We start from the raw sequence: 18,462 nt of genomic DNA, 5'->3' as shown, positions 1-18,462 counted from the left end.
TAAGATGACACTCACCATGCTAAATGCTAACACGAACGCTATGCTAACACTACAAATTACATTTAATGTGTGATGCTCACTCCACACAGACCTTTAAAGTGCGTACGCCAGGATAAAAAAAAAGCCTTAAATACTATTATGATGTGAATTAGTATCATATTTTGAGACGATTCGACTATATACAACAATTTGGCAAAGCGCAGATGACGAGAATTCAGTCTTTTAATCCGCCGTTTAGCCACGCCGACCATTATAGGGCTCTAGCGTCACCAACAGGTGGATGACGTCGGCAGGGTTATGGTTTCATCTGATTTAGAATTTAGCCCATTGAGGGGGAATGATTCAGAACGAGGAAAATGCGACAAAGAGTGCCGCAGAATGTCATTGTTTCAGTCTCTCCAATATTTTTACAGGATATTCTTTTTATCCATGTATTTTTCCCCAATTGCTAAATAAATGGTATGGTCATGACAAATAACAGTCTTGTGCTAAATGGAATACGAAAATGCATTTATTTAGTACGACATGGCAAAACTACTCCATAATGGTCAAAACTGTCGACTTCACCTTTACTGTCGCACCTCCCGAACGATATTTTATGCCACCGTAGTTAGTCAGGCTTTTGTCGTTTCCCTGCCCCGGCTTCGGAGAATGTGAACAAACCAAGAGGCGTGACAGCTAGCCGACATGCTAACCCAAAACTAGTGACATCTCAAAGTCTTATTTTTGCTTTTCGAGGCAAAAACTCACACAAAACTAGCTTGGATCATGTCACACGGCGGGCGGGGTTGTCGATTGGCTTTGCTGATCGGCAAACCGCCCGGCGGCGAGCAAGTTACAGCTCGTTGCCATGCTACGGACAGAAGAGCTCGACATCGGAGGAGCGTGCACCTGCCACATAGTCACCACGAATATGGCGTAAAATAACGCTTTACTACACGGCGAAGACATAAACAGAGAGCAGCTTGAAGTTGTTTTGCAGCTAACATGGCAGGATATGTCTGAGGAGAACTTCTCTAAGACCATGATCAAACATAAGTAAATAGTCCTTCATTTCAAGAAAGTTTCTAGTGTTTACTTTGTAATTGCTGTATTCGCGGCCATTTTAACACAATGCTGCAATTTCTGATGGGGTTAAAAAATTTGACAAAACACCGGGCACACGAAGAGGGCAATAAACAGACTATAGAGGGGGGATTTGCGACAAGCCGCCGGTCGTCGGCCGAGTGGACAAGGAGCATGTCAGCCACAAAATGCAAGCCACCTCCGTATTCAAACGTGTGCCATGATCCAAGTATATAACATAATACAAAATAAGATGATTACTCACTTCCTCGTGAGTCCAATGGTCCCACAGTAGTACGGCTTGTTTTGGCCAATACCCACGGGAACCTTTTGAAACCCAAAAAGGCTCATACGACTCTCCCTGGTGCAGCAACAATTGTTTGCAGCCATTTGGCTGGCATGATGCGAAAAATAAACGAATTAATCCGCAAAATCAGCTGAATCCGCAGTCCATCTGCATGCCATAAAGCAGTGCTGTATAGTGAGATGCTGACCCGGGTGACATCACATTCGCATTCGTCCTAAACCCGAAACTGGAGCCAGAAGTCTCTCAATTTCATGGCGCGGGATTCAAAAATTGAATATACAAAACGATCGCTTCCACACATGTCCAAGCGGTCCATTTCATTCAGGAGCATAAAACACCGCGTGAAATATGAAACAAACATTGTTTGGGATGTGCATTTACACTGTACCAATATTTAGAAAAATTCAATTTGGGGTCCTGCATTGTTGTTTCACAGTATTTGCGCTGCCCTTAATGGCAAACGGAGGAGTTTAGCGAACGGTCCCTTAAATGTTCGTGGGTGACATCGTTGACACGTGATGAAATGTCCGTGCGTGGCACGTGATCAAATGTCCGTGCGTGTCACATGATCGGCTTGTCACGTTTGAAAAGTCAAATGCCGCGGTGGTTCAGCACGAAAAGTAGTGAGTCCTGACCCGGTGTACAGCCAACAGGTTATTACCTGCTGCCACGACTACCACTATTGCTGCTATGGCTAATCCTGTTCCTGCCTGACGTTTAAACTGCAAAAAGCAAAATAAAGAGGAAAAGACGAACAGTGGAAAAGTGAGCTGAGTAATTCCTTAGACACCGTGGTCAACCCCTTTCCGTGGGGAAAACGGAACAGTAATAACCTGCGGTTCACCAAACCAACACATCTCATCAGGCTGATAAGTGAAGAAGCACCTATTAAAAACGCCAAATAGGCCATCGGTGACTTATGTTCTCGGCTGAAATTATGGCCCTGATGGATTCGGCTGAAATTGAGGCCCTGAAAGGAAGACGCTCAACAGCGCAGGCCTTATTCAGCAGAAGAGCTAACAAACTAACCCTCACAGTTGACCTCCTAGAGCAAGGAGCCCTAATTGATGAACTCCGAGCACTCAGCACAGATTTTGGCAGGGTGCACGACACTGGCCTAGAATATATGGATGCTCTAGGAGAGACTGAAGACGCTGAGGAAGAAATCACCCTGATTAGGGAGAAAACCACCAAGTGCCTTGCCACATACACAGAAGCACTTCAGCTTGGAAGGGAAACATTGTGGTCCAAATATGCCCAGCCCGACATCCTGTTGCATGCTGAAGGTGCAGAGGAAAAATGTGCAGAGTTGGAGGGCACCAGGGTGGAAAATTTGCCAGAACTCGAATACCAAGCCCTGAGGGAGTGCCTGCAGGAGAAGATTTATGTTCTCGAGCAAAAGGTGCATGAGTGGGATTGTATCGTCACTGGCAACAAAACTACAGTCTACAAACAGCAGCTGTATAAATTAAGGAACAGGCTAGGTACCTGGGAACTGAGCTGGCAAAAATCATGCCACACCACGCCCAAGACAGAACCCATTGGAGCTGGTCTGCAGCCAACACCCTATGCACCACCTACTGGTTTGAAGCCTCAGATCAGTCTGGAAAGAACACGACTGCCCGTCTTCTCTGGAGACATGACTGATTATTATCGATGGAAGACTGAGTGGGCAGAGTTGGGAGCTGCTGGGAAATCCGTTGAGGACTGCAGGCGTCACGCGGTTTCATCTATTGGCTAGCCTGAGTGATAAAGTGAAGAGAGACCAGGTCCTGTCCAGCTGCGCTACACCAGATGAGATGTTCAAACGTCTTGACAACCGGTTTGGAAATAAAGCGAGAATTGTGCTTAAAATTGCTGAGGAAATTGAAAGCCTGGCGCCTGTGAGAGGAAACAACCCAAGAAAAGCTATCGAGTTGATCCAAACAGTAGAGCGGGCCCTCAGCAACCTGGTAATCCTGGGAGAAGAGGACGTCTTAAAAAATCGTCTTGTAGCGCAGTCACTGGAAAGAAAATGACCAAGCTCTTTAAAGGAGAAGTGGATCGAGCATAAGGCTGACCCAGTGAATGGCTTCGGTCCACACAACCACTTCGACTCTCTGCTGCTTTTCTTACAGAAGCAAGAGGCAGTGTTGGAGGAGCTGGACCAGCTGGATGAGAGCCTTGGAGATGGGGGCAACGCAGCAAAAAGCCAAGCTGCAAAGACCATCAAGAAAGCGTTCTCAAAAGCCACGTCTGGTGAAAAGGGCTCATCTCAATCAAAGCCACGCTTGGGCTCATGCACTGCTTGCGCTGACGGGACACATGCCGGCAGGCTGTTCGCTTGCAAAGTCTTCAGGGAGATGAATGTGCAGAGGAGGAAAGCCCATCTCCAGACTCACGATATATGCAGTCAATGCCTTGGCTTCCACCTGAAAGATGGCCAGTGCAACAGAAGATTCCTCTGTACTAAAACTGACTGCAGAAAAGAAGAGCCCCATCACTATCTGCTCTGCCACAGATGTACACCTCAAGAGAGACAAACCACAAGTGAGGAGCAAAGCATCAAGAAAGTAAATAAAAAGGGGCTTGGACTCACCAGCAAACAAGAGGAGCTTTTAGCAAAGGTCGATCCCGAGCTAAGAGATGAATTCAGAAAGGCATTCTCCAACAAAGCCTCAGCTACCGCCTGCATCACTGGAAGTGACCCAGAGTACCCAGTGGTCATGATGTTGCTGGAAGCAACGACCAACTCTGGCCAGCTGATTGGCACTCTAATTGACCTTGCCTCGGACACCAATTATGTAACACACAGGGCTGCCCAACGGCTTGGGTTGCTAGGTGACAGCGTGAAGTTGGTTGTCCATGGTATCGGAGGGATGACAAAGACCGTCACTACGAAGAGGTATTCCCTACGGCTGCGCGTTAAAACCACCAAAGGGACAGTGGTAGAACATAAGCTGCTCTGCTATGGCCTAGAGAGTATTGCTGAGATCAGTCATTCCATCACACCACAGCAACTTCAACGCGTCTTCCCAGGTGTTGCTGCAGCAGAGCTAGTTCGCCCTGAGACCATCGACCTTCTGATAAGCCACAGAGAAGGTTGCTTGGTTCCTCAGCCGTTGAAAAGAGAGGGAGATCTTGTCCTCTGGCATGGCCCGCTGGGTAAAACCGTTGGTGGTACTCACCCTGGCCTGTTTGAGGCTATTAATCTGACCCTGCACAAATCAGGGACCCACTTTGCAAGAACCATGAGGACATCTTCAAGGTTCTACAAGGAGGTCCTTGTGGAGGATGAGGACGCAACAAAGACTGTAACCCCCTGTAAAACCACCACCACAAATAAGGAAGTCCTAGAATGGTTCAGGTGGGACAGTATTGGAGCAGCCTGTAACCCAAAATGTGGGGGCTGTAAGTGTGGGAAGTGTCCCCCAGGTGGGCAAGAGATGACCCTTGGAGAGGAACGAGACCTGGAGAAAATAAAGGATTGTCTCTCCTATGTACTGGCAGATAAGCACAGTGATGCCCCACACTGGGATGCCGCATACCCCTGGAAGGCCAGCCCAGCAATTTTGCCAAATAACCGCCAAGTAGTGGAAGCAACCTTCCGAAGTACTGAGGCTCGCCTGGCAAGAGAACCTTTGTGGAAAGCGGCATATGGAGAACAGATCCACGAGATGGTATCGAGAGGAGCAGCCATCAAATTCACCAAGCAACAGATCGAGGAGTGGGATGGACCAATCTGGTACATCAGCCATCTGGCCGCCCCGAATCCTCATTCCAGCTCTACGCCAATAAGGATAGTCTGGAACAGTAGTCAGGAATTCCAAGGCATGAGCCTGAACAACCTCCTCCATAAAGGCCCTGATGTACTCAACCCGATCCGAGGTGTCCTCCTGCGATTCAGGAGCGGATTGCATGCGGCTCTTGGCGACGTCAAGAAAATGTACAACTCTGTGTGGCTCAAAGATGAGGAAGTACACCTCCATCGATTCCTCTGGAGGGATGACCCAAAGGACGAAATCAGCGAGTATGCTGTTGTCAGGGTCAACATTGGCGACAAGCCCGCTGGATGCATCGCTCAAGTAGCAATGAGGGAGACCGCAAACTTGCCCCAGTTTGCATCCATGATTGCAGAGCGCCGAATCCTGACTGAAGACTGTTATGTCGATGACATATTGACGTCGCATGACGACCGCCAAGCTTTGATCAGAATGACTAAAGGAGTGGAAAAGATCCTCAAAGCAGGTGGCTTCTCTCTCAAGGCCTGGGTTCTGTCAGGGCAAAGTGGGAGGAGTAAGGAGCCCACTGATTCAACCAATGTCAAGGTGGTGGAACCTAAAATCCTGGTACTCCCTAACCAGATGCAGGACGAAGACAATAAGGCACTTGGTGTGGGATATGAACCGGAAACTGATAAACTCCGTCTGCTGACATCTGTGAACTTTTCAAAAAGGCGAGGGAAGATGAGAACCGGGCTGGATTTACAAGAGGATGAGGTCAGACGCAACACCCCTGAACCTCTCACCCGGCGCATGCTGCTGAGTCAGATTGCAGGGTTTTATGACCCTATCGGCTTGGCGTCACCTGCCAAGCAACGAGGAGTGATACTCGTGAGGGAGTCCTTTCAGGAGGCAAGGAAAGACCGTCCCGCTAAAGACACCTGGGATGAACCCCTCTCTCCACGTCTCCGGGAAGCTGCAATAATATTCTTCGAGCAGTATGTTAGACTTGGCCAAATAAGATTTGACAGGAGCCTTACACCCCAGGGGGCCATGGGCCGTCCGATGGGGGTCACCTTTTCCAACGGCAGCGAAGCTTCCTTCGGAGCTGTGCTTTACCTTCGGTGGGAGACAGCGCAAAGTGGCGTTGTAGTAAAGCTGGTTGAATCAAAGGCCAAACTCACACCCCTTGACCAGAAGGGCGATGTCATCAAAGCAGAGCTGTGCGGGGCTGTGTTCGCAACCCGCCTCAAGGCACACTTCGAAAAACACTGCCGCATCAAGGTTGACAGATGGATCCACTTTGTCGATAGCCAGACAATACTTGGGGCCATCCAGAAAGATAGCTATGGCTATCAGACATTTTTTGCAAATCGGATTGGGGAAATCCAAAAGGCCGGACCTGTCGACAGCTGGAGGTGGGTCGAAGGGAAAATGAACATTGCCGACCTCATTACAAGGGGAGGAGCCCCTGAGGAGCTTGCTGAAGGCTCAGTCTGGCAGGAAGGCCCTGGATTTTTAAGGCTACCTTATGAAGATTGGCCAGTGAAAACTGCAACGGAAGTCATCTCCTCAGTCTCCGAAGAGATCGGTGGACTACAAAGAAAGGCCTTCTCAGTCCTTGCCTCAGCGCGATCCCAAACCTGTAAATGGTCGGGCCCAGCCATCATCGCACTTGTGTATCTGGTCGAACCACAGAGATTCAGTTCACTGAAACAGTTGTGTGGAGTTATTGCCTGGATGAGACGTGCTGTGGACATCTGGCTGGGTGGCAACAGCCAGGCCCCAGTTCACTCAAAGTGGGAGGCAAGACCATTCCTGTCGGCTGAAGAGAGGGCAATGGCTTTTAAGTTTTTAGCTCTTGCTACTCAAGATGGTGTAGAGTTCCGCGACACAACCCTGGATCGCTTGGTGGTTCAGAAGGAAGAAGAAACAGGACTTTTGCTCTGTGGAGGGAGGATACAGAGCTGGGATGAGGACCAAATTGCTGTACCATTGGTCCCTTACCAATCATGGCTGGCAACCCTCTTGGCCAGAGAGGCACACGGGAAAAATCACGAAGGTGTGGCCGCCACCCTCCTACGGACCAAGAGAAAGGCTTGGATCATGCAGGGACGGAAAGCGGTGAAGAAAGTTCTCAACAACTGTGTCACCTGCAGGAAGCAAAGAGCTGAGCTGTGCCGGCAAATAATGAGCGATCTACCGCCAGAGCGCACCCAGAGATCCAGACCCTTTGAGTATACCACTCTTGACCTTTTTGGCCCCTTCGAGGTGAAAGATGCCGTTAAAAGAAGGACAAGTAAGAAGGTCTGGGGAATTGTGTATTGCTGCATGGCCTCAAGAGCTGTCCATGCGGACATCACTGATGACCAGTCTGCGGAAAGCTTCCTCCAAGCATACACTCGCTTTGTTGCTCTGAGGGGGCATCCAAGAAAACTATGGTCGGATAGAGGAACAAACTTTATTGGCGCCAAACCAGCACTGCAACAGCTTTACAAACATGTAGCTTGCCTGCAGACTGCGTCCATGGGAAAGGCAGCATCAGAGAACGGAACAGAGTGGAAGTGGGAGTTCCACCCTGCTGATGCTCCCCATAGGAATGGAGCTGCTGAGGCTTCTGTAAAACTGCTGAAGAGGGCGCTCACAAGCCTTGGTGGAACTACAGGGTCCTTTACATGGGGAGAGCTCCAAACTCTGTTTTACCAAGCAGCTAATTTGACAAATGAACGTCCAATAGATGCCAGAGCCCAAGAACAAGAAGGCTCAGTTGAGTACCTAACACCCAACACCCTCATACTAGGGCGAGCATCACCTGGAGGAGACACCTGTGGCCTTGACCTAGAGACTCATCCCTGGCGCCGACTCAGGGCCATCCAAATCGGGGTGGACCGGTTCTGGGCAAAATGGAGAGAACTCGCTGGCCCAAATCTGTTCATTCGACAGAAGTGGCATCGGTTGGGGCGGAATATCAGAGCCGGCGACCTCGTCTGGATTGCGGACCCAAATGCTTTGAGGGGTCAATTTCGTCTGGGCCGGATCGTGAATGTCTACCCTGACCGCAAAGGAGTCATCAGGGATGCAGACGTTGCAACTTGTGTCGGCATTCCCACCTCCCAGGCGGGAAGCTGGAAACGGAGTTCTTCACTGCCCAAGGTGGTCATCAGGCGAGATGTGAGAAGGCTGGTGGTCCTTCTTCCTGTGGAGGATCAAGATCATCCTCCTTAGCCGTGATGATCAAATTTCCTGGGTTAAATCATTGCACAGACCCCTTATTCACTATCCCTGCATCTGATGGCTGGTTGGTGTACGCCAAACGCTGCCACCATGCTCATCTCTCTGCAAAAATGGAAGGACAAGAACTTGTACAATGCCTAGGCAGTGCGCAACACACATGCCAGTGGGATGTTTGTCTTGGGCATTGACTTGGACATTGACTAGACATGGACTTTGGTTTAAAAAAAAAAAATAAAAAAATACAGGGTTTCTGTGTAATGGTGGTTTCTGTGTAACTATTGTAAGTTCCTTGACTCTTAAGATCAGGAACTTAAGTGGGAGGTGTTTGGGATGTGCATTTACACTGTACCAATATTTAGAAAAATTCAATTTGGGGTCCTGCATTGTTGTTTCACAGTATTTGCGCTGCCCTTAATGGCAAACGGAGGAGTTTAGCGAACGGTCCCTTAAATGTTCGTGGGTGACATCGTTGACACGTGATGAAATGTCCGTGCGTGGCACGTGATCAAATGTCCGTGCGTGTCACATGATCGGCTTGTCACGTTTGAAAAGTCAAATGCCGCGGTGGTTCAGCACGAAAAGTAGTGAGTCCTGACCCGGTGTACAGCCAACAGGTTATTACCTGCTGCCACGACTACCACTATTGCTGCTATGGCTAATCCTGTTCCTGCCTGACGTTTAAACTGCAAAAAGCAAAATAAAGAGGAAAAGAGGAACAGTGGAAAAGTGAGCTGAGTAATTCCTTAGACACCGTGGTCAACCCCTCTCCGTGGGGAAAACGGAACAAACATGCTTTTTGTTGTCATACGCACTTTAAATGCTAAAGCAATATGGCATATCTACTCAAGATAAGAAAACAAAATTTACCAAGCAGCTCCTGACATGTTATTCATAAAAGGAAAGTCTTCAGCCTAGAGAGCATGTCCAGTGAGTATGTGTGTGTGGAGGGGGGTGGGGGGGCTGAGTATATGTGTGTGGGAGGGGGGGCAGCATGGCACATGTATGACCTGATCAAACACTGCACGGTGCTGCTAACTACACATACGATAAGAAAATGTAAAAAATTGTGAACTTATGACAGAAACTGGCGAATTTTCATCTCGTTCTTGTCTTGTCAGACGAAAACTGGCATTTGTTTCTTATGTTTTAGTGTCCCAAGACACATTTTTAGCTCGTCATGAAAAAAATTGTTCGTTGACGAAATATTTTCGTTATCGTTGACGAAAACAACATTGGTCTAAAGTAGGCCTGCACAATACTAGTATATCGTTTGAACATCGCCATCACATGGCAGGATGTGCGACTTTTTTTTTTGAACTTGCAAAGTTATGTTTTGCATCCCATCGCAGGATGTGTGACTATTTTTAACCTCCAAACTTATGTTTTGCTTCATAAAAGCATCAAGTGTGCAGAGACGTGGCCACCTAAATCCCCTTTATATTCAGCAATCTTCATCATTCACAGATGAAACCCCTATGCCTGGATTAAATGGCATTATATGCATACAATGCGGTCAATGTTAGCTAACCGAAGTCTTCCCAAACAGAGCTATTCAAGTCAACCTGTGAAATTTTTTCTAGTTTTAATATCGCAATACGTATCGCAAACCCCCACAAAAGTCGCAATGTCAGTTTTTTCCAATATCGTTCAGCATTCGTCTATAGGTAGTTTCCTCACCCGCGATTGCAGACTGCTGTTCAGGTGGTTGCTCGAGGAAGCTCTTAAGAGCGCGCAGGATGTTCTGTTGCCTCAGGAAGTAAAGGATCTTTTTTGCATAGTACTTCAATGTCAGACTTTTCCTGTATGGACAACCACAAAGAGGTAAATGCGTTAACCACCATAAATTGTTGTTGCCTTTTTTTGTGTGACAAAGAACAATAACACTGTATTTCAGGGGTTTCCAAACTAGTTCACAAAGGACAAAAGTGGTTGAAGGTGTTCATTCAAACCGATCATGAGAACAGCTTTTCACCAATCAGGTGTCTTGTCTTACAAGTCTAATAGGTTCACTGCAGTCAGGTGCTGTTTGTTTATGTGGAAAGAACAAGTTGGAACTTAAAACCTGCACCCACAGCAGCTCTTGAGGACCAGTTTGGACAGCCTTGCTGTAACGTATAAAATAAAGTGGCAACTGAAGATAACAATTACTGTGCCTATTATAATAGTATTGTACACCGGCATCACCGCATTTTAATTGCCACTGAGAAATTGCTCATCACTGGAAAAGCATTAGTTAGTTAACACCATTGGTTAGTGACACAAAAAGATGTCTTACCTCTTATCTGTGCTGAGGATAAAAAGTAGCTCATCTTCGCAGAAATGCATGGGCATACCCAGCGACTCGATTTCAGTGAAACTGTCACCCAACACTTGGCCGATGCATGGCTGGAAAGAAAAACAGTTTCAAGACACTTATTTCTTCTGCCCATGTTCAGTGAAGCAGTGTTTCCCCGTTACAGTTTGCTACATTGTGGATTTTTTCCCGTAGGGATTTCGTATAACATTATAATAACATAGACAAATCTGTGACAAATATGTTGTGCAATGAGGTCTGTAAGAAAAGATGAAGTGTAACTGACAGCCTGAAGAGACTGAAATGCCAGCCATGTGAACTTCAGTAAGATTTCAAACTGGGCAGACAAATAAGAGATAATAGTAATAAAGGTGTTTAGAATTGGATGTTAGCATTACGGTAGTGGACATTGACATCATAGTTAAATTTAACCTTTTGTTTTTGAAATGCAATGTTGAATTCAATTTTATTCATACGCGGAGCTTGAGGGGGGCAGGGGTGGTCGAAAAATGTCATGGCATGCAATTGACTTTCCTATAAATGAATTTAAAGAGGAAGTTCAGAATTTTTGACATAAGGCTTAATTTTATTTAATTAAGTTAGCGAGCGTGTAATTAGTCAAATTAGTACAAACTCCGTGCAGTTTGTTAGTTTCAGAGCTCCGGGGTGGCTAAGCTAGCGTGAATGAATGGTGCCTGTATGTTCAGAGCTCCGGGGGTGGCCAAGCTATCGCATGTGAATGCTGCCTGCTTAGTATACGAATAAAAAAAAAAAAAAAACATACAGTGCTGGCCAAAAGATTTGGCAAGTCTGCACTTCTGTCAGATAATGCTCAGTTACTCCCAGAAAATGATTGGAATTACAAATGCTTTGGTAGTAATATCTTCATTTATTTTGCTTGCAATGAAAAAAAAAACAAAAGAGAATGGAAAAAAAATTAAATCATTAGCATTTTACACAAAACTCAGAAAATGGGCCGGACAAAAGTATTGGTACCCTCAGCCTAATACTAGATAGCACAACCTTTAGATTCTTACAAAGCTCTACTGGAATTTTAGACCATTCTTCTTTGGCCAACTGCTCCAGGTCTCTGAGATTTGAAGGGTACCTTCTCCAAACTGCCATTTTCAGATCTCTCCACAGGTGTTCTATGGAATTCAGGTCTGGACTCATTGCTGGCCACTTTAGAAGTCTCAAGTTCTCTCAAATCATTTTCTAGTGCTTTTTGATCTGTGTTTTGGGTCATTGTCCTGCTGGAAGACACATGACCTCTGAGGGAGACCCAGCTTTCTCACACTGGGCCCTACATGATGCCGCAAAATTTGTTGGTAGTCTTCAGACTTCATAATGCCATGCACACAGTCAAGCAGTCCAGTGCCAGAGGCAGCAAAGCAACCCCAAAACATCTGGGAACCTCCGCCATGTTTGACTGTGGGGACCGCGTTCTTTTCTTTGAAGGCCTCGTTTTTTTCCCCTGTAAACTCTATGTTGATGCCTTCTCTCAAAAAGCTCTACTTTTGTCTCATCTGACCAGAGAACATTCTTTCAAACCGTTTTTGGCTTTCTCAGGTAAGTTTTGGCAAACTCCAACCTGGCTTTTTTATGTTTATGGGTCAGAAGTGGAGTCTTCCCGGGTATCCAACCAAAGAGTCTCTTTTCATTCAGACGCCGATGGATAGTACGGGTTGACACTGTTGTACCCTCGGACTGCAGGACAGCTTGAACTTGTTTGGATGTTCGTCGAGGTTCTTTATCCACCATCCGCACAGTCTTTCGTTGAAATGTCTCGTTAATTTTTCTTTTCCGTCCACATCTAGGGAGGTTAGCCACAGTGCCATGGGCTTTACACTTTTTGATGACACTGGGCACGGTAGACAAAGGAACATTCAGGTCTTTGGAGATGGACTTGTAGCCTTCAGATTGCTCATACTTCCTCACAGTTTTGCTTCTCAAGCCCTCAGACAGTTATTTGGTGTTCTTTCTTTTCTCCATGCTCAACGTGGTACACACAAGGACACCGGACAGAGGTTGAGTCAACTTTAATCCATCTTAACTGGCTGCAAACGTGTATACTTATTTCCACCACCTATTATGTGCCACAGGCAAGTAACAGGTGCTGTTGATTACACAAATTAGAGAAGCATCACATGATTTTTCAAAGGGCGCCAATACTTTTGTCCGGCCCATTTTATGAAGTTTTGTGTAAAATAATCATGATTTATTTTTTTTTCCCATTCTCTTTTGTGTTTTTTCATTGCAAGTAAAATAAATGAAGCTATTACTACCAAAGCATTTGTGATTGCAATCATTTTCTGGGAGAAATTGAGCATTATCTGACAGAACTGCAGGGGAGCCAATACTTTAGGCCAGCACTGTAAGCTCGCATGAGAACCACCAATGACCTATGCCAGTGTTTTTCAACCTTTTCTGAGTCACGGCACATTTTTACATTGGAAAAAAATCTCACGGCACACCACAAACAGATTATTTTCCAAAATTACTTTCTGTACATTACATTTAATTAATAAAATAATTTCTTAATACTTATACTTACTGAGTGTGAAACTTGAGCCTAGATGAACTAGATGAACACAAAGCCGATATCCTGGCAGGAATCTTCCTCAACAACTCTCAATCGCTCTCTGTTTTTATTTTTTTAGCAGTTAGACTTGAAAAGCCCAGAATTATCAGACAGTGGGACTTTAGCAATGCCTTTAACCGCGTCAGGGCCGAGCATCTCGCTGACAATGGCTTTGCAGGCAGATAGTATTAATGTCTCTGCCACAGTGTGGGACTTTTTGGATTTAGCAATAAGTTCAGCAACAAGGTAACTGGCTTTGAGGGCTTTCTCATTTACCTTTGTAGTGTTTCTTAATAAAGTTGCCTGTTTCTCTGTTTTCACGAAGGAGAACAAAACAGTCCATTGTCTTGTTTTGAAGCGACGGATGTTTCGTTTGGAATTGACGTTTAAGCTTGCTTGGCACCATGGCGCTGTTGGAGAGCTGCTCGTGTCACGTTCAAGAACCGCTCGGATTTCTTGCCATCAGCCACCTTGCTGTCCTCGACAATGTGTTGGAATAAAATACACTTTGATTGACAGTCGTCACATATGGATAAAATGGAAAGGACACTTTCTTGTATATTGACACCTGACGAGTCTAATCAGATGATGTACAGTAGATGTGCTGGAGTCCACATTGTCGCGGACAGTAAGGTGGCTGATGGCTATAAATCTAAGCAGTTCTTGAACGTGACATGAGCAATACCTTGCTCATCTGCACACAACCGCAACCTTCAACTATGTTCAACGACGTTAAAAAAAAAAAAAAAAAACAAAAAAAAAAAAAACAAAAACAAAAAAACACGATATTGGATCATTTCTAGCGGCACACCTGACGATCTCCCACGGCACATGGTTGAAAAACACTGACCTATGCAATCAATAGTGTTCGCTATTTTCAGGATTAAAGTTATAACTTACATGCCTGTCAATAATTGTAGTATGAACAGCAACATTTGTAATCCAGTACCTCTGCAGGGAACAGGCTGTCTAGGCAATACGGGCAGAGTGATATCACAACTTTTTTTTTTAACCCCTGATTATATTTTGTGGGAATGAAAGGGACTCCCCAGCAGACTGAGCATGACTGGCCAAAGCACTCCTCTCTATTGTGGTCGCGTTACGCATCTAAAAAAAACAATAGTCCTGCAGAATGAAACGAATTACGGCAGTTTGGTGTGACATTGTTTGGCCGCATGGGTAAAACCTCTGTTATCCCGTCTTACAGTGCCTTGCAAAAGTATTCGGCCCCCTTGAACCTTGCAACCTTTCACCACATTTCAGGCTTCAAACATAAAGATATAAAATTTTAATTTTTTGTCAACAATCAACAACAAGTGGGACACAATCGTGAAGTGGAACAAAATTTATTGGATAATTTAAACTTTTTTAACAAATAAAAAACTGAAAAGTGGGGCGTGCAATATTATTCGGCCCCCTTGCGTTAATACTTTGTAGCGCCACCTTTTGCTCCAATTACAGCTGCAAGTCGCTTGGGGTATGTTTCTATCAGTTTTGCAAATCGAGAGACTGACATTCTTGCCCATTCTTCCTTGCAAAACAGCTCGAGCTCAGTGAGGTTGGATGGAGAGTGTTTGTGAACAGCAGTCTTCAGCTCTTTCCACAGATTCTCGATTGGATTCAGGTCTGGACTTTGACTTGGCCATTCTAACACCTGGATACGTTTATTTTTGAACCATTCCATTGTAGATTTGGCTTTATGTTTTGGATCATTGTCCTGTTGGAAGATAAATCTCCGTCAGTCTCAGGTGTTGTGCAGATACCAACAGGTTTTCTTCCAGAATGTTCCTGTATTTGGCTGCATCCATCTTCCCGTCAATTTTAACCATCTTCCCTGTCCCTGCTGAAGAAAAGCAGGCCCAAACCATGTTGCTGCCACCACCATGTTTAACAGTGGGGATGGTGTGTTCAGGGTGATGAGCTGTGTTGCTTTTACGCCAAACATATCGTTTTGCATTCTGGCCAAAAAGTTCAATTTTGGTTTCATTTGACCAGAGCACCTTCTTCCACATGTTTGGTGTGTCTCCCAGGTGGCTTGTGGCAAACTTTGTACGAGACTTTTTATGGATATATTTGAGAAATGGCTTTCTTCTTGCCACTCTTCCATAAAGGCCAGATTTGTGCAGTGTACGACTGATTGTGGTCCTATGGACAGACTCTCCCACCTCAGCTGTAGATCTCTGCAGTTCATCCAGAGTGATCATGGGCCTCTTGGCTGCATCTCTGATCAGTTTTCTCCTTGTTTGAGAAGAAAGTTTGGAAGGACGGCCGGGTCTTGGTAGATTTGCAGTGGTCTGATGCTCCTTCCATTTCAATATGATGGCTTGCACAGTGCTCCTTGAGATGTTTAAAGCTTGGGAAATCTTTTTGTATTCAAATCCGGCTTTAAACTTCTCCACAACAGTATCTCGGACCTGCCTGGTGTGTTCCTTGGTTTTCATAATGCTCTCTGCACTTTAAACAGAACCCTGAGACTATCACAGAGCAGGTGCATTTATACGGAGACTTGATTACACACAGGTGGATTCTATTTATCATCATCGGTCATTTAGGACAACATTGGATCATTCAGAGATCCTCACTGAACTTCTGGAGTGAGTTTGCTGCACTGAAAGTAAAGGGGCCGAATAATATTGCACGCCCCACTTTTCAGTTTTTTATTTGTTAAAAAAGTTTAAATTATCCATTAAATGTTGTTCCACTTCACGATTGTGTCCCACTTTTTGTTGATTCTTGACAAAAAAATTAAATTTCATATCTTTATGTTTGAAGCCTGAAATGTGGCGAAAGGTTGCAAGATTCAAGGGGGCCGAATACTTTTGCAAGGCACTGTAAGTGTTTCGAATTATATGATAGGATTAAGCTTGTGGACTTTTGTTATCATACAATTTAGCTGAGATTTTTTTTCAGTTTAACAATGCCATGTTTAATACTTTTCCATGTTCACTCACCACTTCCATGAAGAAGCGTTTCGAGATGGATTCCACCGTCCTTCGGATTTGGATGCCCACCCAGTGGCGCGTTTTGTACTCGCGGAGCCAGTCGCAGCTCTCGTTCTGCGGGTAAAACCTCTGCAGCCGCGGCCACCTAATTTTGAATTAGCGTTGAGTTAGAAGTGAAAGCGAGTAGGAACACGGGGGATTTCAAATGCTGAGATTGTAGCTACTATAGAGGACAAAAGAAATCAGAATGTACAGGGGTAAACAATAAGGGAAATTTGAAGTTCACTGGCCTCACTACCAAAACCACTGGCTCTGGTCAATGCGTCAGTTATTGATCCCAATAATCACGAAAAAGAACAATTTGCTTAATTAGCATGAATAACATTTTTTTAGGTAGATTGAATGAAAAGTGCAGCAAAATGGTGCAAAAACATGAATCTAGCGCAAATAATCCTATTCAAATTCCATAATCACATCCAAAATCACTCCAGCATAGACACCATTTATTCTTAGGAACTCCGGAGGGAGGCGGGCGCATGGGAGAGCCCCGTGCCTGGGCGAAGCTTTCCTGTCTTCCCCTTACCATCCTCTGGAAATCTCCCCTGGCAACAATTTAGAAGTCAAAGAGATGGCATCTATGGCTAACAATTTTCAAGCTAGACCGTCGTTATGATATTATTTTCTCCGTAGTCACGTGGCTGAATTGTCACGTTATGTTCACACCCTAGGTTTCATATTTGTCAACTTTTCTCTTAACTTCCTTGTCTGCATTTGTGGGCATTGATCTGCACAACTCACAGTAAACCTTGTTTTTTTGTGTCATCATAGCAGAGCCAATTCCAGCGGTCTCGCCACTGGGGCTGAAACATTCTCTCCCTTTTCTTTTCATTATGGATTTCACTTTCCTTCAACTCCTCCGGTGACTTTCTCTTTCTTGAGTGGTCTTTTTTCCCGTGCTTAGCCAGGTGCTGAGGGTTTCAGAAACATGTCTTGTAGCATAACAACAGGTGGGTACTGAGATAATGACAACCCATCAGCAGCAATAATCAGGCTGCGCGTGTTCACGCGGGAGCGAGCAAGCGAACGAACAAGGTGTGTTTACACACCATGGAGAACAACTGCTGTCATTGATCTGTTGAGCGTAATGTCATCAAAAAATGGAATCATTGGGAACTTATGAGAACAAGTTTTTTTTTGTTTTTTTTTTTAATCGATGCATTTTCTTTATTGGCCCCATTGGGCCAGTGGTTGGAGCATTCTGGTGGCCCTGACGGCTTTAAAAATACGTCCAGCCCATCTATATTGTTGACACCTGATGTATTCATTTTGAGGATGTAGGCTTTTAAAGATGATTACTTACCTTGATTTTTTTAGCCACTGCTGAGGAGCAGATGACTGTAACAAGATAATAATTTGCTCCAAAAAGTTGGCATACTCCTGAAATTATACTAGTAGCTAAGCGCCTGCCCTTATAGTCAGGTTTGTTTCGTTATGATTCACAATCAAGGTACAGTAATAAAATTATACTTGTGTTGAGTCTAGAACTATTATACTAAAGGAATGTGGGACACGTTCATCATTCCATATTTTAAGTTGTGATGCATCATCAGACCGTCAACCACGATCATCAACTGACTGGGTGCTCAGCCGGTAATAAGCCACAAGACAGCGATAGGAGCGATGGTAATATCATCCAAGTATCATTATCATAACAATCGTAACAATGACCTGAGTTTATATTGGTGCCCCCACACCTTCCCTCTGCTGTGGCAAACGTCGCGCAGTCGGAGGCAGCAGCAGGACACATTACAAATGTCGACGTGCTCGAGCACTGGGAAGCACAAGATGTGTTCCAACAACTCGGTTGGTAAATCAGTCAACTTCTCCGCACGACGGGCGCGACTCGCTTGGCCGGCTTCGCTCCCAGTCCCAGTCGGACTCGACAACCTCTCTCCGGCGACACAAGCCGCCATCTTTTCTGTTTACCCGGATGACCTCATCCATCCTGGTCCGCCCTCTAATGGCGCAGAGGGATGTCCGTGGGGCGGAGCAGAAGAGATGCACTGTTTTTTGAGTGGTTGTTCAAAGAAAAGGGCGTGGTGGGGTACCACCCTCCAGGAAATATCAACTTCTTCTTTAAACAACGCAAACAGACAACTGAAATAATTCTTAATGTTTACAGTCTTTTCATTATTGGATTATGACGTTGTTCATTTTGCACATCTGAAATATTGAAATTATTCTGTCGCAGATATCACATAGGAGATCTTTGAAAGTTTTTTTTTTTTTTTTTTGAAGTTCCTAAATGATGATGATTATTTTTTAAATTTACATGACTG

At 45.2% G+C, this 18,462-nt stretch overlaps 1 protein-coding gene across 2 annotated transcripts in view; it reads right to left on the bottom strand.

Annotated features, from left to right (window-relative positions):
• fbxo21 (F-box protein 21) overlaps nt 1–18,126 on the bottom strand; it is a 34,084-nt gene extending 15,958 nt beyond the window's left edge. For both annotated transcript variants that reach the window (XM_057832380.1, XM_057832381.1), the window contains exons 1-4: nt 17,852–18,126; nt 16,133–16,268; nt 10,583–10,692; nt 9,985–10,106 (exon numbers count right to left, since the gene is read on the bottom strand). In XM_057832380.1, the coding sequence (XP_057688363.1) occupies nt 9,985–10,106; nt 10,583–10,692; nt 16,133–16,268; nt 17,852–18,096 (613 nt within the window). In that variant the 5' untranslated portion in view covers nt 18,097–18,126. The remainder of the gene's footprint in view (nt 1–9,984; nt 10,107–10,582; nt 10,693–16,132; nt 16,269–17,851) is intronic.
• Nucleotides 18,127–18,462: the final 336 nt, after the last annotated feature.

This window comes from Corythoichthys intestinalis, chromosome 3 (genome assembly GCF_030265065.1).
Source record: "Corythoichthys intestinalis isolate RoL2023-P3 chromosome 3, ASM3026506v1, whole genome shotgun sequence".
Lineage (NCBI taxonomy): Eukaryota > Metazoa > Chordata > Actinopteri > Syngnathiformes > Syngnathidae > Corythoichthys > Corythoichthys intestinalis.
The sequence above is the reverse complement of the archived record's forward strand: the minus strand, read 5'-3'. Positions and strand labels throughout refer to the sequence as shown.